Below are 22,339 nucleotides of genomic sequence, written 5' to 3'. Positions count from 1 at the left end.
AGAAAGCAAGAATGTCCCCTCTCCCTCCCACTACTTTTCAATTCTATACTGAAAGTACTACATAGCACAGTTTAAAAAAAAGGAATAGAAGATACGCAAACTGGAATGGAAAAATATGAAATTGTCTTTGTTCACAGGTGACATGTTGTTCTAGTAGAAAATCTGAAAGAATCAGCAAACAGAAACTAACAGGTGACTATAGCAGGATAGAGAATGCAAGGTTAATCCACAAGTCAGGTCACTTTCATGCATACCAGCAATGAACAGTGGGATTTGAAGTTTAAAACAGTTACATTTACATTGCACCCCGCATAAAATTGAAAACAGGTTCAAATCTAATACAAGTTGTATACACAAGCTGTATCAGGTAAACTACAAAGTTTTGTTGAAAGAAATCAAAGAACTGAATAAACTGGAAGCAACAGCCCATGTACACAGAGATCCAGTAAGGTGAAGATGTCAGTTCTCCCCTGTTTACAGATGCAGTGTAATCCCAATCAAAGACCCAGCAGATTATTTGTGAATAATTACACTGGTTCTAAAATTTGTTTAGAGGCAAAAGACCAGAACAGCCAGTAAGATATTGAAGAACAAAGCTGGAGAACTGACACAACCTGTCTTCACAACATAGGATAAAGCTACTGTAGTTAAGAAAGTGTAGTGTGGGCCAAGTAAATAAATAAGCAAACAAACTAATGAATCAGAATAATGAACCTATAAATAGACCCACAACATAAGCAACTGATCTTTGATGCAACAGCAAACAATATGATAGAGCAAAGACAGTTATTTCAACAAATAATGCTAGAACAACTAGCAGGCAGGAGGATTGCCATGAGTTTGAGGCCAGCCTGGGCTAAATAGTAAGTTCAAGGCCAGCCTGAACATAACAAGATCCTGTCTCTAAAAAAAAAAAAAAAAAAAGTAAGCTGAGCTTCGTTGAAAACAGACACTAAAAGAAAATGAAAAGACAAGCTATGAACTGGAAGAAAACATTTGCAAAAGACATTAGATAAAGGAATGTTACCCAAAATATATGAAAGCCCCTTAAAATTCAGTAACACCTTTTAAAAAATGGACCAAACATCTTCACAGATACTCATCGAAGAAGAAACAGTTGGTCATCCTTATTCATGGTTTCACTGCAGGCCAAAAACATTAAGTGGAAAATTCTGGCAATAATTCATAAGGTTTAAATTGTGCACTATTCCAAGTAGTGTGATCAATCTCTCACCATCTCATTCCCTCCGGATCTGAATCATCCATTTGTCCAGCAATATTCATGCTGTGTACACCACCCACCTGCTCATCACTTAACACTAATCACTTAGTCTATGAGATTTATGGTTACAGTAGTAATGCTGGCAATTTGAATATGCCAAAGCGAAACCATAAAATGTTTCTTGTAAGCAAAAAAGTGAAGTTCTCAATAGAGAAAGAATAAAATCATATGCTGAGCTTGCCAAAGTTTACAGTGCAATAAGATAGTTTGAGACCACATTCACATAACTTTTATCATAATACATTGTTACAATCATTATTAGTTGTCAATCTCTTCTGTGCCTGATTTACAAATTAAAACATCATAGAAAATATTATATAAGGTTCAGTACTGTCTGTGGAATAGTATCCCCTGTGGATAAAGGGAGACTACTATACAAATGGCAAGGAAATATATGAAAAGATGCTCCACATCACATGTCATGAGGGAGACAAAGTAGTAAGATATGACTACACCAAGCAGAATGGTGAAAATTCAGAACACTGACAAAAAATGAGGGTCAAGGTGTGGAGGAACAATATTTTCATTGGTATGAATAAAAATACTTCAGCCATTTATAAAACAGTTGGGCACTTTCTTGGAAAACATAGCCTTACTAAATAGTCCTTGGTATTTATTTACCCAGAGAAATTGAAAATGTATGTCTACACAAAACCTGCACATGGATGTTTATAGCAAACTTACTCATAACTGGCAAAAGAACATAGGTGATTGGTCAAATAAACTGGTACATCCATGTTTTATGTGGATTTAGATCATGGAAAAGCAGAAGATAGTGTTCAGAAACAAGACTAGAACCAAATTTGGTCTGGGAATCAGGGAAGGAAGAGATCAGTCTTCCTGGGTTGGGACTTCTCCCTTTATGTGTAGCGGTGCATGAATACAGAACCACTTGAAGAGCAGCTACAGTGAATCACTTTTGTGAATGGCTGGGACAGTATTGCTGTGAGTGGGCTCTAGAGCCAGACTGCCCTAGCAGGAATTCCAACTCTGCCACCTCCTAATTGGGTAGCCCTGGTAAAGCTCCAGATCTCTCCATGCTTCAGTTTTCCTTGCTGTGGAACAACAATAGTACCTCTCTTCTGGGACTGTGGTGAGAATTAATGAGAAAGTACATGAAAGTTGTACATAATATGCATACAGGTTTAACTATTCTTATATACTGCTCTGATTTATGGAAAGAAGCAAATGAGATACTGATCAGCCTAGATTCAACTTACTTTGCCACTTTCTGGCTGTGCGACCTCTGGGCAAGAACATACCCTCCCTGGGCTGGCGATATAGCTCAGCAGCACAGAGCCTGCCTGGTATGCACAAGGTCATGAGTTCAATGCCTGGTATCAAAAAAAAAAAAAAAAAAAAAGAACATACATTCCCTGAAGCTCAAATGACTTATTTGTGAAATGAAAGTCATCCTGCTAACCTCCCAAGGTTGCTGGTGAATGAAAGGAAGACTTCATCTAAAGGATCCAACATACTGGCCTGGTGTGTGAAACCCTCCTGAAAGGCAGCTTAGAAAAGACTTCGCTGCTAAGACATTCTTTCCTCTAATCTGCACGATTTTCTTCGAGGGAAAAGGAGTAGCCTAAATCATTAATGATAAGTAAACAAAGATTAAAATATCTACTTTGTTAGCCTGGGTCCTCTAAGAGGCAGATGTCAAGACAGGATCAAATGTGCAAGAAGTTGACTAGAGGAAATAAATGCCTGTGTGAAAGGATATCGGAAACTAGGGAGGTTGGGAAACTGTCAAACCACAATGCAGTTCTAACCTCAGGGAGGGAGATCAGGATCGAACAAAGCATGGGTGGGATGATACTACCAGCCATGAGTCTAAGCTGGACAACACTTAGAGTTCTTGAGCCAAAGGTGGCCAGTGACCTAGAGTGCCCTCTTCCCCGGAAATGGGGGTAGCTCTGCCTTAGAATCCCCACCACATTCAGTCATTCATGAGAAGCAGCCTGTGGATGCACGGCCTCTTTACAAGAACAGTGAGGATTTCAAACTGCACCAGCAGGGGCCCAGGGATGCTTCCTAGAGTAGGTGTGTCAGACATATCAATTTAACACAGAATTAAGCTTCTTGGACCCATGTAGCCCTGGAGAAGCCCTCAACTTTTATAGATATGATGCAGGCCTTTATGAGGATGTATTAGGTGCAGGGAAGCTTGCTTGGCACTAGGCCTGCCCCTGATGGAGTTCACTGCCTGAGGGGACCTTGGACACAGGGTAGATATGTATAACCCTGAGTGATCAAGGGGCAGCTGCAGAGCTGTGTGGTCAAACTCATGGATTTTAGAGGCAAGTCAGTCTGTATTCAGCAAGTCGCACAACTTCTTGAGCTCTCATTAGCTGTCAAAGACAAGTGAAACTTTCCATTAATGGAGACCACTATGAAGCAGTTCTGAGAAGGACTTGAATTAACCAACTGGCTTTTCAGTTTACTTGTGAGTCTGTCTGAGTCCTAGGCTCCTTGTCTTGAGATGGGCGGTGGACTCAAAGTAAGTGAACCTCTGTGAGCCACTGATCTCTACCAAGGCCTGTAATGGCGGATGAAGCTGGAAAGTCTCAAAGGATAAGACAAGGTCACAGCCAAGGACACCTGGATCCAACCTCAACTGGATAAAGACGGTAGCCTCAGGTATCTCACTCCTGAGTGAATTAATTTAATACCTTACTTGGAGAAGTTCTTGAGTGGTTTCGCCTTTGAATACTCCTCTCCCTTCTTCTTCTCACTAAATAAATATGGGCCACCCAGAGAAGGTCTTGGTCTTAGCCCTGAGAGAATCTCAAATTCTGTGAGAGGACTCTGATCCTCCTGGAGCCCTGAAATCATTCCATTCACCTCTTTTTATTTAGCCTTCCCTGTACACTCATTTGAGAGATTGAGGACCTGATCAGTCTACAATAACTAAGGGACATTATTAACCCAATACTCCATCATCCTAGTTGCACAAAAGTGTCCAGTTTACTAAGCTATCCTAGAGGAATCCACTGAATATAAAGTCAGCAAGGTCAGGGAAATCTACAGAGAGCCTGGTTCCTAGAAGTGTCAAGCAACCTTGCTGTTGGGTGGGGCAGCCTACCTCTATGGATTGTTAGAAGTCTCAGGACTAAAGGGGTTTGACTCCCATAAGATGCCATCTGAGTATCAAGTGGAGAAGTTATGATTGCTGGAGCATGGGTAAGCTAACTGATGGCTGTGCATACAAAGGCTGTGTCTGAGCACCTGGCAAGATTGCTTTGGTGTCAGTCATTTGGACACACAAGCATTCCATTGTTTCTCTCCATAGGGAAGCCTGGCATGGCTCAGGTAACAGATGCAAGGAGACACTCCTTTCATTAGCCAGGTAATAACCATCTAAGAGGCTGGCACCTGTGTTATATGCTACACTAGTAAGCTTTCCCACCATTGAGAGACAATACCCAACACCCAGAATTTAAAGGAGAAAAGGTTTAATTTAGCTCACAGTTTCAGGAGATTCAGTTCATGGTCAGCAGGGTCCAAAGCAGAAACCTCATAGTGGGAGGGCCTGGTAGAGCAAAACTGCCAAGTTCATGGCAGCCAGGAAGTAGAGCAGGCAAACAGTGCTAAAGATAAATGGGCAGGGGCTGGGGATTTAGCTCAGCGGCAAAGCTCCTGCCTGGCAAGAGCAAGGTCGTGAGTTCGGTTCCCGGTACTGGAGAAAAACCAAAAAAAAAAAGAAAAGAAAAGATAAATGGGCAAGGGAACATATGTACGTCCAAGGTCACACCTCCATGACCCATCCAGACACCCTTGAGAGTGTGCTTTAATAATTTGCTAGATGTTTCTTTTTATTTATTTTTATTAGTACATATTTGCCTTACATAACAAGCACATTCATCATAGGAAATTTATACCTGCACATAATATGTCAATCCTTCTTTTTTCCATTCCCCTTCACTCTCTTTGACCTTTCTTTCCCTCCCCATTTATAAAAGCTTTGTTTCCATTTTTTCCCCTTCCATTCTTTTTTTTAAAAAAACTATTTCTTTCATTATGATCATTATCTCTTTAATTATCAGTGCAATTTTTTCTGTTTCACTTTGTCAAGAGACTTGGTCATCTGTGTTGTTACTTCCACTGTTACCATTTCAGGAAGTTCAGCTGGGTGGCTTTTGGTGTCCTCCACCTCAATGCCCCCTGGATTTTCTTCAGGCAAGTTAAGGGTATTGGGTTGCATCTTGCTTCCATGTTTTCATTTTCTATTTTGTTGTTGTTGGTGGTGGTGGTTTGTTTTCTGTGTTGAGGTTTATAAATTGTTTATGGTAGGTAGTTTTATTACTAGTATTGAGACCTCAAGGAAATGACTACTTTTCAGTCAAATGACTACTGTCTTCTAGGCATAGCTGGCTTTTGGCCTTTGAGTCTGTCCCAGGACACTACTTCTTCTGTTTATTGGGGATAAAAGGTTTCAGCCTGTTTGACCTAGCACCCAGTTGTTTGGTATGGGGCTGTATTACTGTTTATACCCCTAGGCAATCAAGGTATTGCATATAAGGAAGATCAGTTGATCACATCAATTATGTTACCTTGGCTAAAACAGTACAATCAGTAATAACAACAGCATCAAAAACAGACTGAAAAATGACAAACTATGATAACTAATAATTTGCCACCTTTGACCCTAGTTACAAGATTTATGGTTATATAACAAAATCTAAGACAAGTCAGAAAATTACATACAGTAAATATCCATTCAGTAGGTCATTTATATCCCCAGGGGAGAAGGTTTAAAAGGAAGAGGAAAAAATAGAAAAATGAAAGAAGAAAAAGAGATTAGAAGCAAGGCTGAAGGACAAAGGAGTAACACCCAAGCCTCAGGAAACTGATGAAGAAGACAGAAAAGAATGAAAGAAGAAGAAAGCAAAAACAAGAACAAAACTAAAAAAAAAAAAAGTTCATACAAAAAAAGTGATTAAAAAACCTGAATGAACCAAAATTTTAAAAAGACTAAAAGCAAAGAAGAAAAAATAGAAAGACATCTCCGTGATTTCAAGCTTGTAGTTATTTGGTGGGGTCTATAACTTTGGGGCAGTGTCCAGTTCAAAGTGTAGCTATGCTTTCACTGGTAGACAAAGGAGGCAGTTAGAGCCAAGATCGGCAGTGGATAATCCCAGCAAGCTGACAGTAGGATTATGGCATGGCACTGGTTCTGGTACTTTAAAATCCACAGAAATTTATGTTGAACTTGGCCTCTGGTCATGGGGTAGAGCCTGAGTCATTTCACTTACAACACTTTGGATGTCTCTTGCTGACCTGACCATACTTCCCTGACCATGGACATCTCCCATGGTGGTCTTGCATTAAGTCATTGTGGAAGTTTAACACAAGGAGCTCTGAAGTGAAGCCAACCTGCAGCTCCTCTCAGTCCCAAGTTCAGTTGACCCTCCCTAAAATGGTGTTCAGCCAGGCACTGTCTCTAGAGGACACTTCAGCTGGAGTCACTCAGCAGCTGCTGCAGTGCATGGCATCCACTATCCCACCCACTAGTATGATTCTCCCTGAAGGCCTCTGGGGTCGCCCTCTTTCACTGTAGAATTGATTTTCCTTTCCCTCTTTCGCTGTAGAATTGATTTTCCTTTCCTGTAGAACTGATCTTCCTTTTCTCATCAGGAGCCAGGAGCCAGGGAGAAAGTGCAGACTGTTCCTTCCTTTTATTGTGTTGTAGTCTGTTATTTGATTTCTCTGTAGGCTCCAATTTTCCCTTCAGATTCTTCCTAGGTCCCAAGGATCCACCTCTCTCCTTCTTTTCTTCCCCAAGTTGTTATTTTCAGTGTCTGGATTCCGAGTCTTAGAGAGGCTAACTTATTGCTGCTTACTGCTCTGCCCACTTCAAAGAAGTCTCTACTAGATGTTTCTTAATCCAGTGAGACTGACATATCTGGATTAATGGTCACACATGCAAACCAGGGCTTTGTTAATCTTGCCTTCTGTCATGTGTCTACAGGAGACTGTGGACATGACTGCCTGTGTAACTTCTGAGTTATTCCTTTCAACTATTTTCTTTGTCACAGTTACACCCTAAATTCCTGGTATTCATTTTTTTATATTAAACAATGGGTTAGGTTCAGGCCTAGAAAAACCTGACAACAATTCTGTAGGAAGGTGCTTTTGAGCAGTCAGTCCTTCACTCTTCCACAGGCATGATCTTCTGAATCTATGGCAAAAAGGCAGCTGGGACCATCCCCACCTGAGAAAGATATTTACCTGTGATATGGAAAGGCTACCCCCTTGTATAGCACTTGTAATATGCTCTGTCACTGCTGTTAATAATTACATAGATTATGATAAATGGTACATTAGTTAATTCATAAATTTCTCATTTACAGATTGCCTGGGTTCAAATCCTTACTCAGATATACCTGGATGTTCTCAGGCCAGTTGTTTAACCTCTCTGTGGCTCAGTTTCCTCATCTGTAAAATTGGAAGTAATAAAAATATCTATCTTATAGAGTTGTTAGAAAGATTAAATGAGTTACTATGCAGAGCAATAAATAAATAAAAACTTTGTATCACTATAGCAGCCTGTTTTGAGGTAGATTTACAATAGCCACAAATTCTTCTACATTCTTCCCATAGACAGAATCTGTGTTTCCTCCTCTGGATCTAGAAGGGTTCTGTAGGAATTTTGCTAACAGAATAAGCAGAAGGGTCACTGTGCCTATTTCTGGCCCAGTTCTTTATAAGTCTGTCCCTTTCTGTCTCTTGTCTCCCTCCCTCCCCCTCTTTCCTCTCCTTTTCTCCCTGTCCCTCGCCCCCTCCCTTTCTTTCCTTCTTTTCTTCTCCCTCCCTCCGTCCCTCCCTTAGCCAGCCTGTTAGAAGTCTGACTGCCCCAACACCAGCATGCTGAAGAACACAAGGAGCAGCCCAGAGGAGACTTCCCACTCCTCCATCAATGTCTCGGGTGCCTCAGTGGAGAAACTATCTTAGAAGTAGGTTCCCCAGCCCCAGCCTCTCCAACTGAAGCATACACATAACCAAACCCTTCACAAATTTAGGAACAAAATAAAATGATTCTTTCAAAACTTTTTCAACATAATTTTCCTTCATTTAGCAATAATCACAACACTGGTTATGAAAATTATAGCATATTAAACAGATGAATGAGTTGGAAGAGTGGATAGCCTCCAGCCTAGGAAGAGATGATTCATGTAGCAAATTGAGCCTTTGTTTTTGTTTTACAAATTGTTCTATAATTAGAGCCTTTCTGTCATATGTAGACACTGTTTACCTTCGTAACTACTGTTAGAAACAGTAGAAGGAAAAAGAGTGAGATTATCTGAGGGTGTGAAAGGTAGGATCTAGTTTAGTCCCCCTCTTTCACAGAAACAGGACCTTAGGTCCACAGAGCTAAGAGCAGGTATGTGCAATTTAGGAGAAAGTTAAACCTGGTCTTCCACTCCCAGACCAACACTCTTAAAATCTGATTGTATTATTTAACTTCTGATTTTGCCAATTTTCATAATGTTACTGTTATAATGTGACTCTGGAGTGTCCCCCAAATATATTAAGGGCTTGGTACCAGCCCATGGCACTATTGGGAGGTGGTGAAAACTTTAGAGGTGGGATCTCACTGGAGGAATTTTGCTCATGGAGGGCATGGCCTCAAAGGGGATACCAGGGCCCCAGTCCCTTCCTGCCTCTCTTTGCTTCTTGCCTGCCATGAGATAAGTGGGTTTGCTCTACCATGTCCTCTCCATCATGATGTTCTACCTTGCCACAGACGCAAAAATACTGGAGCCAGCTGATCATGGACTGAACCCTGTGAAACCATGAGCCAAGATAAATCTTTCCTCTTTTTAAATCGTTTACCTCAGGTATTTTGTCAGAGCTATAGAAATGTATCATAAAAAAACTAGTACTGTGAATGAAAAACTATGTTGTGACCATACCTAACAACGTGGTTCAGAAACCTTTGGAGCTGGTTTATGGGAGAAATTTGGAAGTTGAAGAAGCAGGATAGAGAAAAGAAACTGCAGTCAATGAGGGTATGGCTGCCCAAGAGATTGGTGCCATTAAAAAGAAGCCAAATACTTTGCACCGGGACAATAGGAAAGATACCTTGAGGGTATCTCAGGAATCAGCTTGCAAGAACCTCCTTGAGGAATTGTTTTATGCGATTCATTCCTCACAGTCAGTCACCTAAGCACTCAGAGGCTATTGTAGCTCTGGTCCAAGTGGCCCTGACTACTGCTTCCACCAACACTAGACCTTGGAGTTGTCCACATGATGGTAGTTTTGCAGGCCTAGAGAAAGCAAGGATTGTGGGGTCATGGAGGTTTCCTTCAAGATGTCAAAGGAACTTGTCATAGTGGCGCATGCCTGTAATCCTAGCACATGGGAGGCTGAGACAGAAGGATTGCTATGAGTTGGAGGCCAGCTTGAACTACATAGAAAGACCCTGTCTCAAAACACACACACACACACACACACACACACACACACACACACACACACATCCCAAGAGGCCAGTATATGGCAAAAGCAGAATCCCTGTAAGCAGTTCCTGAGAGGGTGATGTATGAAGCTGTGAATGTGCAACTGAAGCTACAGTGGAGGATCCAGAAAGTTAAAGATGCCAGGAATGTGGTACACCTGCTCAGGTAAGCCTCAGGCAATGAGCAGAGCCAGCTGCAGAGAGCGGCCATGTAGGCTGTGGTCAGTAAGTCCACAGGGGTCAAGCCCTTTTGGGCTCATATTCTGTCACCGTATGCCCCAGATGCCAGATATGGAGCTAAGAATGAATGTTTGTCCTCCTTGATTTTGGCCTTGCTTCAGTCCAATTCCTTTATGCTATTTTTCTCTTCCTTGTTTTTGGAATGGGAATGTTTACCCTGTCTCACTGTTCTGTATTAGAAGTATGTAATGTACTATTTTTCTGGAGCTCACAACTGGCTTGAGTATGGGAAGAGATTGAGTCTGGCAGGGCTTGAGCTTTTGAGTGAGGCAGGAAGTGGTAAGACTTTAGGGGCTTTTGGTGATAGGATGAATGTGTTTTGCACTGTGAGACGGACATGAGCCTTTGGGGGCCAGGACCAGAATGCTGTGGTTTGTGTCTTAAATGTCCCTCACAGGCCAGGTGTTGAAGGCCTGGTTACCAGCCTGTAGCACTGCGGAGACACGGGGACAAGTGAAAGGAAATGAGACCATTGGAGACATCCGCTTGAAGGGGGTTTTGGGGTCCTGCTTACCTGCTAGTGCTCTCTCCTTCCTGGCCACCTTGAGGTGCAGGCTTTCTCCCCCAGGCACTCTCTGCCAGTGTGTTCTGCCTCACCTCAAGGACAATGGAGTTAGGCCGGGTGTGGTGACACACGCCTGTAATCCCAGCACTCAGGAGGCTGAGGCAGGAGGATTGCTGTGGATTCAAGGCCAGCCTGGGCTACAAAGTGAACTCAAGGCCAGCCTGAACTGCACAGTGAGACCCTGTCTCAAAAAAAGACAAAAAAAAAAGAACAATGGAGCCAGCTAGTCATGGATGGCATCTCAGAAACTGTAAGCTGAAATTAACTTTTCTTCCATATAAATTGTTTTTAATTAGACTTTATTGGCACATTTTAGATATATATATATAATGATCACATTCATCATAGAGAATCTGTACCTGTGCATGATGTAACTTGATTTTTTTCCCCATTCCTTTCCTCTCCTTTCACCCCTCCCCCCATTTACAAAAGCTGTTTCCATTTTTTTCTTCTTTTCTCACTTTTTTACTTTCCTTTCCTCCTCCCTCACCTTTGCTCCCCTCCCCCCTTATAAATTGTTTACCTCAGATACTTTGTCACGGCTGTTGGAAGTTGACTAATAGCTACTTCGCAGGAACAAATCTGGTGACAAATGTCCATTTTACATTTACATTATCTGTTCTTAGCAAAAATCTGAAATAGAGTTTTCAGAGCCTGGTAGAATATAGGGGTCACACTGTGGGGCATTCCTTGCAAAAGCATGAAATTCTTCCCCTTTTCAGATTCATTTATAATGCCAAAAGAGTGGCTCTCCTCATGAGTACATCTTTGTCTTTATATTTCATCAACCCAGTAATTTACGTCAAACTCACAGCATGATTACCTCCCTCCGGACGCGCAGCCTAGATGAGAAGCACATTACAGTTCAGAGGATAACAGCCTGCTTTGTTCTTTTAATGGTTGCTGAAATATTTGGATGGCAACTATTCTTTGAAGATGTGTATTTTTACTGAAAACAATAGCCTCTCTGTAATCTATAAATTTTTGGGTTTTCCTCCTCTTGGTTTTCATGTATCTAACAGTCTTTTAAAAACTGAAACAGGACAATATTAGAATATTGTAAGCTTACAGTGGGTAATTCCAAAGAACTGTCTTTTTCAACCTTACGTTGTTATTCATTATGCCTTTTAACAATAGTTATTTTCCCCTTAAGCTGTTACTTACTGCACTCCCCTCTCATAAATCCTCTTGGCCGGTCATGAGGTATGACTTTAAAGGAGATGGAGCTTCTCAAATCCTGTCAGCAGCCAGACGAATATTTTTGTTGGTTTGTTTGTTCGTTTGAGACAGGGTCTCGCTATGTATTCTAGGCTGGCCTTCAACCTCAGACTCATAGTGATCCTCCTGCCTCAGCCTCCCAAATGCTGAGATTATAAGCGTACACCACCATGCTTAGCTCAGGAATCATTGTAAATGGCCATGTCATTCCCCTGATTTCCCTGCTTCAACTGCTGTGCAGACAGATCCCAACTCCTCCACAGGGCCTGCACAGCTAGCCGGCTGTTGCCTCCTTCCCCTTCACTTGAGGTAATTGTAGCCTCACTGGCCTTCTAAATTTTAAATCTTATAGTTTTGGTTTTTTTTTCTTTGAGACAAGGTCTTGCTGTGTAGCCCAGGCTGGCCTCAAACTCCCAGTGATCCTCCTGCCTCAGTCTCCTTAGTGCTGGGATTACAGGTGTGTGCCACCATGCCCGGTTCCTCTTTCAGTTCTGCAAACAGGCTGCAAATGTACGTTTGACTGTCACCAATTCTGGATATTGATTGCTGCGTAACAAACCATCCTAACACTCGATGGCTTCAAATAACAATTTACCCTGCTGACAAATCTGCAGTTTAGGCAGCATGAGTAGGGAAGCTTGTCTGGCCCTCCTCTTCAGATGGTGTCCACTGGGGTGGAGGGGTCTGTTATCAGAAGGCTCACTAGGAGGCCTAACAAGCTGGCTCTGCTGTCAGCTGGCTGGAGCTGAGGTCAGGGCCTCGACTTCTCCCATCCTAGCCTCCCAGGCAGCCTGCATCTCCACAGGGTACACTGTTTGTGTTCCAAGGGTGAAATTCCCGAGAGACAAAGTGGCGTCCTTGTTCATGACCCTGCTGTGGGAGTCACACAGCATCACTTCTGCCACATCTGCCTTTGAATCATCACAAAATCCAGCCAGGATCAAGGGAAGACTGCATCTTGATCAGGACTGGCAAGTGATCGAGATGCAGTGGGACTGGATCTCCCAGCGAGTGGGACTGGCAAGACTGATTCAGCCACTTGGGGAAAATACAATTTGCTGCAGTACCCTTTACCAGCTTGCCGTGTGTGCGTGCGTGTGTGCATGTGTGTGTGTGTGTGCTTAAATCCCATATTTATATGAACACTAGGTAATAAGTTCTCCATAAAGGGAACGAGCTTTTCTTATGTGACTGCACAGTCCACAATTTGCAGCACAGTATTTTACAAAGAGCTAATGCCTAACTTTCACAGCTGATTTTTGAAAGTTGCAAAGATATCCATCTGACTTGGATCAACAGTTTTTAAAGCACTAGAGCCCCTCATCTTGAAATCACACTGTATATAACTTTATCATTCTTTGATTATCCAGGAATCACTTTAGAGTCCTAGAGTTCATCCCAATCCATAGCATGAATTCTACAGGAGAAAATGTGAACCTCTGGCCATCCACACTGTCCAGGATGTCAGTGAGCGAGCTGGTGGTGGTCCCTGCAGATGACTCATGGGGACTCCAGGGCACAGACTATGCATTCGTGTGACAAGCCCCAGACCACTTCTTGTTTTGGGTACTTGTCTGTGGGGATGGACACCTAACACACGAAAGGCAGCCTGGCCATGAAAGAAGTCTGAAGCTGGGTGCGGGCCCTGCCCTGGCTGGGAAGCGGCACAGTTTCCCCGCGTGGTGCTCCCTGCACATCTTACACTGCAGCACTTGTCTAAATGGAGGCCTCTTTGCACAATACGATGGCTGTGTGTTGAAATTTTAAAAAACCGTCATAGTAAAAGATACAGCGCCATTAATCCCTGTCAATATCCCTATCCCCCACATCTTTAAGCACAACTATCCCATCATTCTTGCCAATATCTGAAGCAGTTCTGGAAGTCTTCTTTTGTGTCTTTATGAGGTGTGATAAGTACACACGCACACACACACACATATATATGGTGAATGCTGCTGCCGCCGCCACCCGATGGAAAGGCCCAACTGCGAAAGCATTGGTGTGACCTCGCCCACCTTACGCGCTGGACCTGGCATCGTGTGACTTCTGGCTCTTTTTCAACTTTTTCAAAGTCAAAGTAACCATGAAAGGTAAACATTTTGAGTTGGTTCAGGACATCAAGGCAGCCACGGCAGTGCAGCTAAAGACACTCGCAAAAAGCAGACTTCCAGAACTGCTTGGAAAGTGGCAATGACGGGATAAGTTCGTTCGAAGCGAAAGGTCTGATTCTGAAAGGGACTAAGGGCAATGTGTCTTTTGCTAGAAAAATTCTTTTTAATTTATACATTCACCACAGTTTTCAACTACATGTCATATATCAATTTAGACAAGTGTAACTTTTTTCCTATTTTGCCATATATAAATGTACTTTCTTGAGAAATCGCTTGTTCATTCTGCAATAATTTGAGCAGTTCTTACTTTGACTGGGAATCAGCCCTCCCTGGCAGCACATCCGTTCCAGGTCACCTCACAGACTGCCAAGCGGCTCTCTGCTCGGCTGGTTGTGGATCGGGTGCCTGGTCCTGCCCAGTGTGCTATGACCAAGGGTATGGACACCTGTGGGTGTGGGGTGGCCAGTGGGTTTCCCTCACAGAAGGCGTGGACAGGCCTGCCCCTTTGGAGACGGGGATGGGACTGGGACAGGGCAGTCTGTGAAGAAGATCTACTTTTTACCTTCTGGGGAAACATCCCTTAAACTCAGGGTGAATAGAGCTCACTGTGCCTCTCATTTCCTTTGTGAGAAAAGCCATCGCCAGGCACAGCTGCACGTCCACAAGAAACCACACAGACACTACTTCCCCCAAGTCTGATTTGAACAAAAATATCCTACTTGATTTCCTGCCTCTGTGTTACAGTTAAGATTGCCTTTTACTTCCTGAATGTCAGAGTCACACTTGACAAAAGCATATCAGAACCATTAGTCATCAGCGTGTTTGCCCTGAAAATGATTTATTTTATTCATTTCCCCATCCTACGCTTTATTGTCTGCAGTGCTTCTTTTAATTGTAAAAATCACTTTGTTCTACCATTATTATGTGCTTTTCCTCTTATTTCTGCTTCATGAGCAATTCATTCTAAATTTTTAATTGGAGGTTAACTCAGGGGAAATTTCTGTTTTGCTTAGAAGAGCTGAACATGGCTCTAGCAGATGCTTATTAATTGCCTATTGGGTGAAGGAGTTCTACAAGTTTGTTTTTAGGACTGGCCTCTCCGACTGGTTCTCAGGCTGATTTGAATTATCTTGGCATGGAGCAACAGCACGCATTTTAAAGATGCTTTCTGTCTCCCCGGGGAACGGGGCGGGACGCAAATGGGCTGCAGACAACCACATCTGGAGCCACATCCGGCCTGCCAGCTCACTCCTCCTAGCAAGATCTGCACCGGGAGGGCAGGCGGGGACTGTCATCGCTGGGAGAGGCCCTGCTCCCATTCCAGGGCCACTTCCCAGGGCGTGGGGATCCCAGGGCTGCCTCAGGGATTCTGAGTCGACCCACTTATTTCCTGCAGGCTTGACTCACTCCAGGCCTTTCAAGCGAGCACTGAGTCAGGAGGGGCCGTTCAGGATTTGCTCCTTGCCCACTTGGCATATTTCGTACGCATTCCACAAATGAGAAAACGGCACAAGAAGGTTTACATGCGTTAGCAAGGCCTCCCGAGAGAGCGCACACGTGCAACCCTGTCCGTCTGAGCCCAGAGGTCACTCTCCTAGCTATCCCCCGGAAAGCCAGAGGGGCTGGAAGGCTATACCGGCAGGGAATGGGGAGAGAAATTCATTTTTCTTTTCTTTTTTTCAAAAGTTTTTTTTCTTCAGTCAGACTGTATTGGTACATTTTAGACATATATAATGCTCACATTCATCATAGAGAATTTGTATCTGTACATGATATATAACTTGATTCTTTTTTTTCCCCATTCCCCTCCCCTCCCCATTTACAAAAGCCTTGTTTCCATTTTTCCCTTCTTTCCTCACTTCTTATACCTTTCCCCTTCCCCGCCCTTGTTCCCCTTCCCTTTGCATATTTTCTTCCTATGAGAAGCGCATTTTTCACTTCATTCAATTCCGTGTTTTTAAGCACTCAGCAGTGTACCCCCAGGGTCCGCTGGGCAGTGCATTTGTTTATGGGCTGGCTGTTCCGGGCATCGCAAGGCAGATGTTGAATGTTTTAAAATATTCTGTACACAGAACAATTATTGAATAAATTTGATAAAATTGTCATTTTATAATTGCAGTTATTAAAATTAATGAAAACTATACAATCTTTGGTCATCCTGTATTTAAATAGTTGGACTGCTAAGTGGTTAAAAAGCTGATTTATAAGTTCCAGTTAGGGGCTGGGGATATAGCACAGCGGCATAAGCACTGGCCTAGGAAGCACAAGGTCTTGAGTTTGCTTCCCGGTGCCAAAAAAAAAAAAAAGTTCAAATTATACAGCTACAACAGAAGACCATTCTATACTTAAAAATTATCTGACATAGTTACTAGGAGCAATTAAAATCTTTTTAAATGTCTTTGAAATGTTGGGTACAAACTGTCCACGGCCTAAAAATGTCTTCACCGTGCTGAATTATAATTCTTTATCCAGAGCTGATGCTGTGAGAGCTGCTCCGTGTGTCTGTGGCCACTCTCAGGACGCCCGCTGAGCGAGTGCTGGGCCAAAGCGGCTCGCCTCCGCGGAGGCTCCTGCAGCTTGTCCTTATGGGACTCCATGCCTTGCCACCAAGAGGAGACCCTCTGCGGGCCGCAAACTGTGTTTCTCCGGCGTCACCGCATCCTGTGCAGTTCAGCAACGTGGCCAAGGCAAACACAGCTTCTTAAGGCCCCTGGAATCCTGGACAAGGCTCACGGTATAAAAAGAATTCTATTACTCACTCCTTCCTAGCTGCCCCTGTCCAGCATTTTCCAGCCCCGCCCCAGAGCTCTGCGCCCGCTCCCCAGTTATTTCAAGTCCTGCCTACACGTTCCGTTTACTGACAGAAAGGCATGCACAAGACCAACTTTTTCTATTTTTAAAAACTGTTGCCAGGCCTATGCTTCTGATGGTGCTGGTGGCTCTGGCACTGGTGTCTCACCTGGTCAGAGGTCCAGCTGAGCAGAATGGGTGAAGTCCCCCTAGCAGCCCTTTCTTACACAGCTTTGCTTTAAGAGCTCATTTCTCACCTCAGAAAATGTCTGAGGCTTGTAAAATATTTACATGTCCTGGGTGTCACTTGATCAACAGCAAACAAACCAAACCGCTGCGTGTGGATGTGTAAAAACACCAACTGACATTTATTTTTGTTTCAGCTCTGAAAACCCACTATGTACTCACAGATTTACTAGAGGAAGACATGGCTTAGAAGACCAATGTGAATAGAAAACACCAGAAAATGTCTCAATCATTCACTTTCGGAAGGAAGAGGTGGGCGGGCAGGGTGGTGCCCGCCTGCAATCTCAGCACTCAGAAGGCTGAGACGAGGATCGCGTTGAGTTCGAGGCCAGCCTGGGCTCCATAGTGAGTTCAAGGCCAGGCTCATGAGACCCCACCTCAAAATATTTTTTAAAATTAAAAAAAAGAAGGAAGAGGGATCTGCCTCTCCCACTTCTTCCCACAGTTCCCAGGATGGGATCTGCCGCCACAAAAGCGGGCTTCCACACTCTGGCAGAAGCGTTCCAGGGCTTGCAATCTGTGGCCTGTGGAGGGAAGGACTGTTCACCCAAAGACCACACACTTTTCCTAGTTCCTCTCATACAACCTCCCGTAGAGAGCTGCTGTTACCAGGCCAGACGACAGTCCACTCTTCCTCAGGAAATAGTGGTCATTTTCCCAGCCAAGCTGGTCAGGGATTTCCAGGGTCATTCCTGAAGTCAGAAACAATGGAAAGATATAGGAAGTGCTAAAGTTGCCCCACAGGTGAAACTCAAATATCCCTGAGGCCTCTGTGATCTCCTGCCCGCAGGTGTGGAAGCCAAGACCCCCACACTTGACCAGGGCACAAACCTGAATGTAGTAAGTGCCATGCACGGTGTGAAGGCCATCGAAGACCCCCAGGGCATACAGCTCTTTGGACAGAGTGGGCCTTTTGTAGAGTAAATGACAGCAGAGGCTGTTGGAGCACACTTGGAGATAGCCTTCCTTTTCCCAGGCAGGGACCAGCGTGAAATTGTCATACATCATCTCAGAATAGAACACAGGAGGCGTGTTCAAGTTCCAGTCAGCGTTTTCATCGCAATGGACTTCCTGGGCGTCTTTCTCACAATGTGGACTGCCGGACAAAATTTTTAAAAACTTACTATGGGATGGATCCATTTGACCTACTGCATTCTCTGTACCGACAAGACCCTGGGGATTTTTGGCTACCTGGGCAATTATAAGGTGCCCTCCGGGATTTTCCATGTCATGGTACCAAAAGGACTTCAGAGGGCTGTGGACGCCGCTTCCCGTCATCCCCAGTGATGGGTGGTGGATGTTGGCTGCCAGCACGTTGACGCCAAAGGCAACGGCAAAAGCCTTCTGAATCTCAATAGCGGCCAAGAGCGGGAGCTGATTCATCCAGGCCGTCGGGTACACGACGTGCTTCACGTCTGAGTCTCTGAGGAGTCTGACAACAGGATCAAAGAACAGTATGTCAAAGCAAGTGAATACGCCAAACGTGCCAGCAAAGGGGGTATCGAAGGTGACATGGTCCACTTTAGGAGGAGTATCAAAAGCCGCCTCAAAGTAGAGGTTGTGTTTACGGTAGCGGTCAACCAGGGTTCCGTTGCTGCTGAACACAACATTCGTGTTAAATTGGTACCTCCCGTCACGTGGGCACCCCGGGTCGCTGCTAAAACAAGGCTGTTTTGTGCCAAGATTGGCCACCAAGAACATCTCTCCCTTGCGGGCCATACAACTCAGGCGCTGGAGGACCTACAAAAACAAAGGAATAAATACATGGATTTAAAAAATGCTGCCTTTCATCTCATTTCTTAATAGAAAGTTCCTGTATTGAGTCCATAATATCTATCAATGGCTGTCCTAAACCATAGGAAAAAAACACTACAAAAAACATGCAAAGGGTATATACAGGGGATTCATGGAAGAACAAATACAGCGGCCAAGAGATATCTGAAAAGATGTTCGATCTCAACAGTAACAAAGAAATGCAAATTAAAATAATCACCAGGTATCACTTTTCACCTTTGTTAGAGAAGCAAAACTTCAAAAGGTTATTCTATCCAGCATGGACAAGACAGTAGGAAAGCAGGCACTCCAAGACTATTATTGGGGATATAAAGTGACATAAGAATTTTTAAGGGAGAAGTGTGGTATTCTTTAAAATAAATTAAAATGTGCATAGCCTTTAACAAATTCCTTTTTAAGGAATTATCCCTCACACAAAAATCTTGGATGTTTACAGAAATATATGTGTAAGTACAATGTCCATGTATGTGTATGTATAATGTACAAGAATATCCACTGAAACATCGCTCATAATAATAAGAGCTAAAAAGAGAGCACACACAGCATACTAAGCTAGGGTGTAGAAGGAAATGCACAGAGGTTGCAGATGGATGCACAGCAGATTGCTGATGGAAGCTGGAAGTTTCTCTAGGAAAGCAAGTGGGATAAGGGATGAGTTGTGAAGGTAAAGTTACTTTTAAAAAATGTGTCTGACTTGTTTAATAAGTTTATATTCATGTCTTTTTTGTGTAATTAACAAAATGGAAAGATCCACAGATGAGTGAGGGCTTGAAATACCGTACTAGACACTAAGTGAATGGATTTACAGCACGCTGAGTGGGATCTTTCAGATCCTAGGGTCTCCTTTCAATCTCAGCAGGTTGTAGCTTCTGGTTGCTGGCCTTGTCCATCTCTGCGTGCCCTGTGACTACTGAGGGGGAAGGCTGAACCGTCACATACCTCTGTGTCACTGAAACGGTGGGGCTCCAGGCATGGGTTCCACCTGATGAACTGTGGCATAAAGTCCAAAAATGGGTAGATAGATGTTCTTGTAAAGTTGAACCCATGAATGCCATCTTCTGGAAACACTATAATCTGTACACCCTGTAAGTCAAGATATCAAAGTACAGTCTGTTAGCAGATCCTGGGAAACACCGTTTCACTCATTAATGCATTGGACAACCATCAAGAAGTTACTCTGTACCAGGAGCCAGGGACACAAAGATGGTGGCTCAGCTCTCATCAGGGATCTCAGCCCTGGGGAAGCTGTCTTGCTTCTTCTAGGAAGCACCATTACTTGTACCTGACAGCATGTCAGGGAAGGAGGGAATGAGCAAGCACTTAAGGTTGCAGGAGCTTACCAAGCAAGAGGGGTTTTGAGTTGCTGGTGCGATGAAAGATGGAGCTGATTATAAAGGACCTTGACCGTCTCAAGTCCATTAGGTCCCAGGCATTCTGCATCTAAATAAGTTGTGGAACTTCTGAAACTGCACTGACACTGGGCCCACCCCTAGAGTCTGATTCAGTTGACTGTAGGTGGGGTCTGGGCAACAGCATTTAACAGTCCCCTAGGTGATTCTGAGGTGCAGCCAGGACTGGAAGCCATGGGGCCAGCAGGTAAGAGCCAAGTGTGTTCATCTCAGCACAGAACTGAGGACTCACTTAAAATCTCAACTCCCCGCCTGGGAACTAGGAGGCTCCCTTTAGGGCCCTGGCCATGCTATAGTCTTTTTCCCCACGCGGGAACACCCTGGGCTCCCTGGGACAGCTGCAGCAGCCTAAGGAAATAGAAACAAACAACTCGCAGTGCGAGGGCCTCATTCTTTTGTTGCTCTCCATTTATGTGGATTAAAATGTCAAGCTCCAGTGCAGAAAGAGAAGAAGGCAGGCCGAGAAGGCGTGAATAATCTAAAAGAGCGTGCAGTTGGAGGCATTTACTTCTGGAGTGCACTACAAATTCTTTTCAGTTTTTGTTTTTTTTTGTTTTTTTCTGGTTACAAAAGCTTTAACTTTTGTAGAAAATTTGGAAAACAGAAAAATAAAGAATTCAAAATCCTACAATACAAAGATAACTATTACTATCTTACTAATTTTCTTTCTGTATATATGTACATATAATTGGGATGATAAATACATGGTTTTGCACCTTGAATTTTTTCTTGAAGAACTTTCAAAAATAACATTTGTAGTCGCCACATCATTATTTAAGAGGATCCCACAGTTTCTTCCCTATTATTGGACATTTGAGTTATTTCCAACTTTTTGTACTAAAAAGATTATGGTGACCATCTGCATAAGCTGTGCTCAAAACATTTACTGAATGAATGTTGTACACAAGTCTTTGAATCCCTGATTATTTCTTCAGAATAGTCTTACAAGTGAAATTACTGGGTTAAGCAATATGCAAATTTTTAATTTCTTAACACACATTGTCAAATAGCTTTCCAGAAAGGTTATACCATGTAGGAGCCCTCCAGCATAGAATGACACTGGCCATCCCACTGCACCCTTAGCAATGACCGCATAAAGAAAAAGTATCACAAATTCAGAAGCAAGAGGAGATGAAGAATGCATGCCTTCCCAAATTATACTGGGACACTGATACTCCAAAGAATTTTTAATTACAATGTACTACTGTTTGTTACGTACAAGATCACCACAAAGACTACAACTGTGCAGCCCTGGAGGATATTCACCAGTTCTGTATCTATTAGAAAATTTACTTCACCATTCACTGGCCTGACAGACACATTTCCACTTCTCCAGTCCTCCTCTGAACCAGCTTTACCATCTTACCGGTCCCCTCAGTAGCTAACGAGTTAAAGAAAAACTGTTTATTCTATAATCACACAAGAGTCAGGCATTTAATTTTTGAAAATTACACTTGGATATTTTCCTTTCTTAAAAACAACATGTGAGAACACCGAATGGTTTTCCACAGAGAACAGCACTTAAATTATGTGTACATGTTAGGTTAGCGGGAAAATTAAGTTGTGTTCCCTGAGCACACATCAGCCAGGAGTAAGGCCAGGAACCAAGCCTGCGTCAGGGCAGAACTGTGGGTCTGGTGTGATCAGCATAACTGCACTCCTAATAGCTTCAGCAGTTTCCTGATGGACTTTATGAGATCAAGAACTCCTTCCGAGCAAGGAAGGTCACCAACCTACGTCACTGACAAGCCTAATCATCCTGAAACTGCCCACACAATGTCCCTACCAAAAGAAATATTTCAACTCATTTGTTCAAGAACCTCTGTCTTTACAGCAAGTCTTGATACACAATTTTGATGAATGTTTGCTATAAATTTATTTTAGAACTTGCTTTAACACATATACCTACATAGGGGAGCTGACATATGACAGTACTAAAAACTACCTTATCAACAAACAACTGCATCCCAGCTCCCGTCCACTAATAGAGAAGGAAGCATGCCTTGTGGCTGGCATGGGCCCCACAAAACCATGCTCTATATTTGCATCAGGGGCAGGTCATTAAAACTTTAAAATGGGAATTCAATGTTCACAGTCCCTATGTTTCAACGTGGTGTTTGCTGAATGTCTCAGGATGGTCTTGTGACGGGCTGGAGAAGCATGAGGTCAGTGAAAGTGCAGGTGCTGGATTCAGCACCAGGCCAGCAAACACCTCCGTCCCCA

The 22,339-nt window shown here is 43.4% G+C and overlaps 1 protein-coding gene across 8 annotated transcripts in view; it reads right to left on the bottom strand.

The window, feature by feature from the left end:
* Positions 1–17,256: 17,256 nt before the first annotated feature.
* Positions 17,257–22,339, bottom strand: part of Btd (biotinidase) — a 28,719-nt gene continuing 23,636 nt past the window's right edge. For 7 of the 8 annotated variants that reach the window (XM_005387439.2, XM_005387442.2, XM_005387440.2 and 4 more), the window contains 2 exons: positions 19,647–19,790; positions 17,257–18,653 (listed from right to left, as the gene is read on the bottom strand). In XM_005387439.2, the coding sequence (XP_005387496.1) occupies positions 17,481–18,653; positions 19,647–19,790 (1,317 nt within the window). In that variant the 3' untranslated portion in view covers positions 17,257–17,480. The remainder of the gene's footprint in view (positions 18,654–19,646; positions 19,791–22,339) is intronic. The other variant, XM_013515702.1, reaches the window with a different exon arrangement.

The sequence above is a fragment of the Chinchilla lanigera genome, unplaced genomic scaffold (assembly GCF_000276665.1).
Source record: "Chinchilla lanigera isolate Chin_1 unplaced genomic scaffold, ChiLan1.0 scaffold00029, whole genome shotgun sequence".
NCBI classification, from domain to species: Eukaryota; Metazoa; Chordata; class Mammalia; order Rodentia; family Chinchillidae; genus Chinchilla; species Chinchilla lanigera.
This window is presented reverse-complemented; position numbering and strand designations above follow the sequence as displayed.